This window comes from Oncorhynchus masou, chromosome 24, assembly GCF_036934945.1.
Source record: "Oncorhynchus masou masou isolate Uvic2021 chromosome 24, UVic_Omas_1.1, whole genome shotgun sequence".
Taxonomy (NCBI): Eukaryota; Metazoa; Chordata; class Actinopteri; order Salmoniformes; family Salmonidae; genus Oncorhynchus; species Oncorhynchus masou.
Window position 1 is genome coordinate 7,363,200 of NC_088235.1, and position 10,246 is coordinate 7,373,445.

Here is a 10,246-nt window from a genome sequence, read left to right on the forward strand (position 1 = left end):
CCTATTGAGTCCACTGGTCCCACTCCCCCTATTGAGTCCACTGGTCTCACTCACCCTATTGAGTCCACTGGTCCCACTCAACCTATTGAGTCCACTGGTCTCACTCACCTAGAACTTCCCGTCGCCTTGACCTCTTTCTCCCTCTCGCTCTCCAGATGACATCCAGCAACTAGTGAGGTCCAGCCACCCCGACAACCTGCCCGACCCCATCCCCTTCTCCCCAGACCTTCACTTCCCCCAGCAACTCATCCCTGACCCTTGACCCCTTTCTCCCTCCAGATGACATCCAGCAACTAGTGAGGTCCAGCCACCCCGACAACCTGCCTGCCCGACCCCATCCCCTTCTCCCCAGACCTTCACTTCCCCCAGCAACTCATCCCTGACTCTTGACCTCTTTCTCCCTCTCTCTCTCCAGATGACATCCAGCAACTAGTGAGGTCCGGCCACCCCGTCAACCTGCCTAACCCCATCCCATCACTGGAGACCTTCACTTCCCTCAGCAACTCATCCCTGACCCTTGGCTGACCCTCTAACCTCAAAATGTCCAGAGTTGCACCCCTCGTCCTGAAACCCTCTGACTTCAGAAACTACAGACCTGTATCCCCGCTTTCTTTCCAAAAATACTTGAGCGTGCCGTCTCTGACCAACTCTCTAGGAATTATTTTCTGGACCCTAATCAGTCAGGCTTCAAGATTGGTTACTCAACTGAGACTGCTCCTCTCTCTGTGTCAGAGGCTCGTCACACTGCCAAAGCTGACTCTCCTGTTCTCATCCTCCTAGATCTATCCTCTGCTTTCAACACCGTGAACCTTCAGATCCTCCTCAGCAACTCATCCCTGACCCTTGGCTGACCCTCTAACCTCAAAATGTCCAGAGTTGCACCCCTCGTCCTGAAACCCTCTGACTTCAGAAACTACAGACCTGTATCCCCGCTTTCTTTCCAAAAATACTTGAGCGTGCCGTCTCTGACCAACTCTCTAGGAATTATTTTCTGGACCCTAATCAGTCAGGCTTCAAGATTGGTTACTCAACTGAGACTGCTCCTCTCTCTGTGTCAGAGGCTCGTCACACTGCCAAAGCTGACTCTCCTGTTCTCATCCTCCTAGATCTATCCTCTGCTTTCAACACCGTGAACCTTCAGATCCTCCTCTCCACCCTCTCAGGGCTGGGCGTCTCAGGCTCTATCAGACCCTCTCAGGGCTGGGCGTCTCAGGCTCTATCAGATCCTCATCTCCACCCTCTCAGGGCTGGGCGTCTCAGGCTCTATCAGATCCTCCTCTCCACCCTCTCAGGCTCTGCACACTCTTGGTTGCATTCTACCCGTCTGGCTGCTCTTACCACATGGAGATTATCTGTATCTGCACCACGTACTCCCACTACTGGTGTCCCCCAGGGCTCGGTTCTAGGCCCTCTTCTCTCATTATACCAAGTCACACAGCTCTGTCATATCCTCACATGGTCTCTCCTATAGTTGCTATGCGGATGACACTCAACTACCCCCCCCCCCCAAATAACTAACACTAAAAAGTGAATTTAAAATCTAAGTGTATAGATGTAAATCATTAGCTAATAATCAGAGACCGAATCATTAGCAGGTCTGTCAAGTATAGTGTATCATTATTCACCAAGCATCATTTTAACAACCACAAATAATAACCCCCCAAAAACATAACTCATAATGTATGTTCTTCTGACACACTATGGAAATGGAAAGCACAGTTTAGGAAAATTGTGTTACCCCCCCCCCCCCAAAAAAAAAAAATCACCATTGGAAGGATTTGATGATAAAATATCCTTCTAAACCAAGCTGTAGTTAAAAAAACAAAAAGTCTGACTGACTTGTTTTGGATTCTAATCTAAAATGTCTGCTTTGTCCTGGATCTTGACTGAGTCAGAGTAGTACTGAGTCAGAGTAGTACATTTATATGGAAATGAGTTGATTAACACTACAGCGGAGCAGGGTTCGGTGAATTCCCTTCCACAAAGTAGGGCCTCTTGATTTTTTTAACGGCTGTAATTATGTTTATAGAGGGGAAAACAGGTGCCTCAACACAGCTGTCTACCAGGGCAGGACAGGAGTCACTCATTTCCATTCACTGCATAGAGCAAGAGCCTCAGGGATGTCAAACATATGGGCCAGATCTGGCCTGCGAACCCCTTCAATCTGGGGGGGGAAAAACAATCTCAATCAACACTGAGATGACCAAAATAAAACTGAATCTCTGTAGAAATAACAGACCTACATTTATAGTGGGGCGGCAGGGTAGCCTAGTGGTTAGAACATTGGACTAGTGACCGGAAGGTTGCAAGTTCAAACTCCCGAGCTGACAAGGTACAAATCTGTTGTTCTGCCCCTGAACAGGTTGACCCACTGTTCCCAGGCCGTCATTGAAAATAAGAATTTGTTCTAAACAGACTTTCCTAGTTAAATAAAGGTCCAAAAAAAAAGTCTTCACTGTCCAGCTAACTAACAGTCATCTAAACGAAAGCGAGACAGTCAGGGAGCCGATCCAGAAGCTATGGATAGAGTAAATAAATCATCCATTTTAAGCTATGGATAGAGTAAATAAATCCTCCATTTTAAGCTATGGATAGAGTAAATAAATCCTCCATTTTAAAGCTATGGATAGAGTAAATAAATCATCCATTTTAAGCTATGGATAGAGTAAATAAATCATCCATTTTAAGCTATGGATAGAGTAAATAAATCATCCATTTTAAGCTATGGATAGAGTAAATAAATCATCCATTTTAAGCTATGGATAGAGTAAATAAATCATCCATTTTAAGTGCGGCCCTCCGGACCTCGGTGAACACCGTAGGGGCAAAATGAACAACCCTGCTGTAGATGCTATGTTGGGGCAGAGGTTGGATAAGAGGGAGCTTGGCTGGCAGAATGGAAGTACCAGACCACTTAGCCTACACTGACGGGAACTGATGCCATCTAGGCGAGGGGTTCTCAAAGTGGGGTCTGTGGCCAGACATAAAAAAATAAGAGTATATACCCTTTTTAAATAAAAAACTAATTTAAACACATTTAACTCATTTCAAAGGATTTCTGGAATAAGTTGAGGGTGTAATACAATGTTATAATATTAATACACATCGTATGTTCTTAAACCTTGGGCAAATACATAAATTATAATTCTCATTTTTACATAAAATGCACTGCAATTTAAGATTTTAAACTGCAAAGGTCTCGGTCTCATGGCAAAATGTGTAGAGTTACAGGATATTAGCTTTAAAGCTGTAACGAAATTGCTTTGCCCCCCCCCCATTAAACAACATTTCTTTGCCCCTCCCCCACCCCCCATTAAACAACATTTCTTTGCCCCCCCCCCCCCCCCCCCCCATTAAACAACATTTCTTTGCCCACCCCCATTAAATAACATTTCTTTGCCCACCCCCCATTAAATAACATTTCTTTGCCCAATTACCAAAAAATTGTAGAATTGCAGGAAATGTCCTTTCCTATGCCTAAGAGGTGGGCCTTTAAAAACGCTCCTTCCCAGGGCCTGAGGCTTGTCCGACCATGCCCTGCCACAGTCATAGTAAAACTATAGGCCATTTATTATCTCAATCAAGTTATTGGGGGGGGGGGGTCTTATGAATTTGTTACCCCCCCCCCAATAAAAGTGATAACCCCTGATCTAAACTTCATCCTGTAATCTTTTGGACCACTAGTCTATGTGAAAGACTTGGCTACATTTGATATGGATTTATTAACTGAAAGGTGTTTTGACATATTTACCATGACGGCCTCAAGGGGGTCAGCCACCTGTTCTATGGAGGTGTTGGCAAAGTTGTGGTGCTGTTCTTTGAGCTGGACGTGCCATTGCTGCCGTTGGGAAGACACCGTTCCTCTCCAGGGCTTCAGGTCGATGCAGAACACCCCGTGACCTTAGAAGACAGATAGAAGAGGTTTGAGTTGGGAGTAGAGGTTTGAGTTGGGAGTAGAGGTTTGAGTTGGGAGTAGAGGTTTGAGTTGGGAGTAGAGGTTTGAGTTGGGAGTAGAGGTTTGAGTTGGGAGTAGAGGTTTGAGTTGGGAGTAGAGGTTTGAGTTGGGAGTAGAGGTTTGAGTTGGGAGTAGAGGTTTGAGTTGGGAGTAGAGGTTTGAGTTGGGAGTAGAGGTTTGAGTTGGGAGTAGAGGTTTGAGTTGGGAGTAGAGGTTTGAGTTGGGAGTAGAGGTTTGAGTTGGGAGTAGAGGTTTGAGTTGGAACAGGGCTCTCCAACCTTGTTCCTGGAGAGTCTCCCCAGTTGTAACGAACTTGATTCAGCTCATCTACCAGTTAATTAGTGTTGGAGTGAACACCTAGAGGACAGTAGCTCTCCAGGAACAGGGTTGGAGTGAACACCTAGAGGACAGTAGCTCTCCAGGAACAGGGTTGGAGTGAACACCTAGAGGACAGTAGCTCTCCAGGAACAGGGTTGGAGTGAACACCTAGAAGACGGTAGCTCTCCAGGAACAGGGTTGGAGTGAACACCTACAGGTTTTTCTCCATTGTTTTTGATGGCAGGCCACTCTGGTAGACCTACATTATGATCACATAGCCACAGTAGCCTACTTGGGCACTATTAAAACTAACTTAAAGCAGGTACAGCCTCAGTGTTCACAGTAAACGAGAGCTGGAAGCTGCACAGAATTTTCAAGTTTGCGCTCAGCAGAAGTGAAATTTGCTCAGTGCTCAAAAAAAAAAGAAAAGAGAAGGAGCATTGGTTAGGAGTCAAGTCAACCACACAGTACATAGGCCTAGTTAGTTTAATACTCGACTGAGCACCTGTGAGGATGACGAGGTCGATGTCGTCTGCCTTGGTGGTTTGAAACGGGGTCGGGACTCGTAGGTCGCAGAAAATGTTCTCTTTTTTCAGTCCGCCAAGTTTCCTAAAGAAAATAAAGAGGGATATAACCCAAGGTCCTTATGCTGTTACTACGTACAGCCTGACCCCCCCCTCAAACTAGATACAGCCTGACCCCCCTCCCCTCAAACTAGACACAGCCTGACCCCCCTCAAACTAGATACAGCCTGACCCCCTCCCCTCATAAACTAGATACAGCCTGACCCCCCTCCCCCACATAAACTAGACACAGCCTGACCCCCCTCAAACTAGATACAGCCTGACCCCCTCCCCTCATAAACTAGATACAGCCTGACCCCCTCCCCTCATAAACTAGATACAGCCTGACCCCCCTCCCCTCAAACTAGATACAGCCTGACCCCCCCCTCAAACTAGATACAGCCTGACCCCCCCCCCCTCAAACTAGATACAGCCTGACCCCCCCCCATAAACTAGATACAGCCTGACCCCCCCCCCCATAAACTAGATACAGCCTGACCCCCCTCATAAACTAGATACAGTCTGACCCCCCCCCCCCCGTCTCTATAATGTAGTCTAGCTAGCTACATACAGTCTGACCCCCGTCCCTATAATGTAGTCTAGCTAGCTACATACAACCTGACCCCCCGTCCCCATAATGTAGTCTAGCTAGATACAGCCTGACCCCCCGTCCCTATAATGTAGTCTAGCTAGCTACATACAGCCTGACCCCCCCCGTCTCCATAATGTAGTCTAGCTAGCTAGGTACAGCCTGACCCCCGTCTCTATAATGTAGTCTAGATAGCTACACACAACCTGACCCCCCCGTCCCCATAATGTAGTCTAGCTAGCTACACACAACCTGACCCCCCGTCCCTATAATGTAGTCTAGCTAGCTACATACAGCCTGACCCCCCGTCTCCATAATGTAGTCTAGCTAGCTAGGTACAGCCTGACCCCCGTCTCTATAATGTAGTCTAGCTAGCTACATACAGTCTGACCCCCGTCCCTATAATGTAGTCTAGCTAGCTAGGTACAGCCTGACCCCCCGTCCCTATAATGTAGTCTAGCTAGCTACACACAACCTGACCCCCCGTCCCCATAATGTAGTCTAGCTAGCTAGATACAGCCTGACCCCCGTCCCTATAATGTAGTCTAGCTAGCTACATACAGCCTGACCCCCCGTCTCTATAATGTAGTCTGGCTAGCTACGTACCCCCTGCCCCCGTCTCCATAATGTAGTCTAGCTAGCTAGGTACAGCCTGACCCCCCCCCCGTCTCTATAATGTAGTCTGGCTAGCTACGTACCCCCTGCCCCCGTCTCTATAATGTAGTCTAGCTAGCTAGGTACAACCTGACCCACCCCCCGTCCCCATAATGTAGTCTAGCTAGCTACATACAGCCTGACCCCCCGTCTCCATAATGTAGTCTAGCTAGCTAGGTACAGCCTGACCCCCGTCTCTATAATGTAGTCTAGCTAGCTACATACAGTCTGACCCCCGTCCCTATAATGTAGTCTAGCTAGCTACACACAACCTGACCCCCGTCCCCATAATGTAGTCTAGCTAGCTAGATACAGCCTGACCCCCCGTCCCTATAATGTAGTCTAGCTAGCTACATACAGCCTGACCCCCCGTCTCTATAATGTAGTCTGGCTAGCTACGTACCCCCTGCCCCCGTCTCCATAATGTAGTCTAGCTAGCTAGGTACAGCCTGACCCCCCGTCTCTATAATGTAGTCTGGCTAGCTACGTACCCCCTGCCCCCGTCTCTATAATGTAGTCTAGCTAGCTAGGTACAACCTGACCCACCCCCGTCCCCATAATGTAGTCTAGCTAGCTACATACAGCCTGACCCCCCCCGTCTCCATAATGTAGTCTAGCTAGCTAGGTACAGCCTGACCCCCGTCTCTATAATGTAGTCTAGCTAGCTACATACAGTCTGACCCCCGTCCCTATAATGTAGTCTAGCTAGCTACACACAACCTGACCCCCGTCCCCATAATGTAGTCTAGCTAGCTAGATACAGCCTGACCCCCCGTCCCTATAATGTAGTCTAGCTAGCTACATACAGCCTGACCCCCCGTCTCTATAATGTAGTCTGGCTAGCTACGTACCCCCTGCCCCCGTCTCCATAATGTAGTCTAGCTAGCTAGGTACAGCCTGACCCCCCCCCCGTCTCTATAATGTAGTCTGGCTAGCTACGTACCCCCTGCCCCCGTCTCTATAATGTAGTCTAGCTAGCTAGGTACAACCTGACCCACCCCCGTCCCCATAATGTAGTCTAGCTAGCTACATACAGCCTGACCCCCCCCCCGTCTCCATAATGTAGTCTAGCTAGCTACATACAGTCTGACCCCCGTCCCTATAATGTAGTCTAGCTAGCTACACACAACCTGACCCCCCGTCCCCATAATGTAGTCTAGCTAGCTACACACAACCTGACCCCCGTCCCCATAATGTAGTCTAGCTAGCTAGATACAGCCTGACCCCCCGTCCCTATAATGTAGTCTAGCTAGCTACATACAGCCTGACCCCCCGTCTCTATAATGTAGTCTGGCTAGCTACGCACCCCCTGCCCCCGTCTCCATAATGTAGTCTAGCTAGCTAGGTACAGCCTGACCCCCCCGTCTCTATAATGTAGTCTGGCTAGCTACGTACCCCTGCCCCCGTCTCTATAATGTAGTCTAGCTAGCTAGGTACAACCTGACCCACCCCCGTCCCCATAATGTAGTCTAGCTAGCTACATACAGCCTGACCCCCCCCCCCCCCATCTCCATAATGTAGTCTAGCTAGCTAGGTACAGCCTGACCCCCGTCTCTATAATGTAGTCTAGCTAGCTACATACAGTCTGACCCCCGTCCCTATAATGTAGTCTAGCTAGCTACACACAACCTGACCCCCGTCCCCATAATGTAGTCTAGCTAGCTAGATACAGCCTGACCCCCGTCCCTATAATGTAGTCTAGCTAGCTACATACAGCCTGCCCCCCGTCTCCATAATGTAGTCTAGCTAGCTAGGTACAGCCTGACCCCCCCCCCGTCTCTATAATGTAGTCTGGCTAGCTACGTACCCCCTGCCCCCGTCTCTATAATGTAGTCTAGCTAGCTAGGTACAACCTGACCCATCCCCCGTTCCCATAATGTAGTCTAGCTAGCTACGTACAGCCTGACCCCCCGTCTCTATAATGTAGTCTAGCTAGCTAGGTACAACCTGACCCATCCCCCGTTCCCATAATGTAGTCTAGCTAGCTACGTACAGCCTGACCCCCCGTCTCTATAATGTAGTCTAGCTAGCTAGGTACAGCCTGACCCACCCCCCGTCCCCATAATGTAGTCTAGCTAGCTACGTACAACCTGCCCCCTCCCGGTCATGTAGTCTAGCTAGCTACATACAACCTGACCCCCCCCTGTCCCCACAACGTAGTCTAGCTAGCCACCACTGTCGAGGATAAACGAGAACATCAAGCTAACAATCTCACCATACGTACAGAACACACTTACATTTACATTTAAGTCATTTGGCAGACGCTCTTATTACAAATTAGTCCTCTCTCTATAAGCACTTGTATAAGTCCCTGCCGTGTTAAATCAATCATTTAGGCCTACCTGACATGTTGGATAAAGTCCTGTACTGTTAGGGCAGGCTGTGTACGGTCTCCGGTGGCACCTGTAATAGCAGTACTGGGTCCTGTGGAGAAGTGAAACTGGGCCAGCTGGCTTCCAAGCTGAAACATTCTTCTTGTGGATCTGAAACAACCAGAAACAAACTTGATAATAAGTGGAACAACACTGAGTGTATAAAACATTTGGAACGTGGGACTGGCCAGGTGAAAGCTATGATCCCTAATTGATGTCACCTGTTAAATCCACTTCAATCAGTGTAAATGAAGGGGAGGAGACGGGTTCATTAAGGATTTATAAGCCCCCGAGACGTGTATTGTGTATGTGTCTCATTCAGAGGGTGAATGGGGAAGGACAAAAGATTTAAGTGCCTTTGAAAGGGGGTGTGGTAGTAATTAGGTGCCAATCGCGCCGGTTTGTGTGTGTCAAGAACTGCAACGCTGCAGGGTTTTTCCACACTCAACAGTTTCCCGTGTGTGTTTCAAGAATGGTCCACCACCCAAAGGACCTCCAGCCAACTTGACACAACATTAGAGTCAACATGGGCCAGCATCCCTGTGGAACGCTTTCAACACCTTGTCGAGTCCATGACCCGACGAATCGAGTCTGTTCTGAGGGCAAAACGGGGGGGATGCAGCGACTCAATATCAGGAAGGTGTTGCTAATGGTTTGTGTATGTAACTATAGAAGCGGTGAGGTGTAGCTATATGTTGACGTCAAACCGCATCACACTATAGGAAAGTAAAAGCTCATTTAGACAACATCTTAAACAACAAGACTATATAGCTAAATAAAAATAAAAAAACATTGAGAAAACGTGTTTTTGACGGCTGGGTATAATGTGTTACGTTCCAACCGGAAAACTGTTTCCAAAAACTTCGTAAATAACAAGGATGCCGAAAAAACTACGTATACAAAGTAGCATGATCAATTCACCGAATTAACTAGCTGTCGAATAGGCATCACCTCACCACGTAGCCCACTCCCTACCTGGTATCTTATTCTGCCGATAAACAACTCTGTTGTATGTTGGAAACCTTGTTATTGAATAGATTCCTGTTCCACATTATTGCCAGCCGTTTTTGACTGTGCGACTTGGAGGGGAGCAGGCACAGCATGTCCTAGATAATTAAACTATATTTGGACAACACATCATTTACGTTACTTTATCTCGCTGTATTTAGCTACAACTTCTATATTGCCAATGTCAACAAACGTGTTAGTTCACGACAAAAACACTCGAAAAAGAACGTGGCTTAGCAGTGAAAACAAAGACGAGACTACTAGAACAAAAGACGGAGACTACTACTAGCGTTAGAACAAAAGACGGAGACATACGTCGAGCTCTTACTTTAATAAAGCCAGAGAAAGTTGACAACAGGAGTCAGTGTTTTTCTCCAGAACCTCTTTGTGGATGAGGCAGCCGATATATTTTCCAGCCGTCCAAACTTGCTGCAATGAAATTGTATCCAGGAATGATGTTTCCCAATCAGCGCTGTTCCGCTGCGGCCCGTTCCTGGAAGACGTAAACAACCAACCACGTGGAGGTCGGGTTTCCACCAGGAAAACCTCCACGCAGTATACACGCTATCTGGGAGCAAAAAAATACATATATTTGGGACATTTTCGTCTTCACATTCAACTGGAGAAAACACAAACTAACAAGTCATTCAATTTAAAATAAAAAGTATGGGGCGTCGGGTTATGAGAGCGCAGTAGGCTATGGAAATCAATCTGTCACAGAGTGGATTCAGTTCACATTGCCGTGGTCATTGACTGTGGGGAGATGCACTACGGTCTGTACCAGTAG

The 10,246-nt window shown here is 47.6% G+C and overlaps 1 protein-coding gene across 1 annotated transcript in view; it reads right to left on the minus strand.

The window, feature by feature from the left end:
* Positions 1–9,953, minus strand: part of si:zfos-911d5.4 (uncharacterized) — a 30,682-nt gene extending 20,729 nt beyond the window's left edge. The window contains exons 1-4 of the mRNA XM_064933034.1: positions 9,788–9,953; positions 8,422–8,562; positions 4,779–4,882; positions 3,752–3,900 (exon numbers count right to left, since the gene is read on the minus strand). Of these exons, the coding sequence (XP_064789106.1) occupies positions 3,752–3,900; positions 4,779–4,882; positions 8,422–8,549 (381 nt within the window). The 5' untranslated portion in view covers positions 8,550–8,562; positions 9,788–9,953. The remainder of the gene's footprint in view (positions 1–3,751; positions 3,901–4,778; positions 4,883–8,421; positions 8,563–9,787) is intronic.
* Positions 9,954–10,246: the final 293 nt, after the last annotated feature.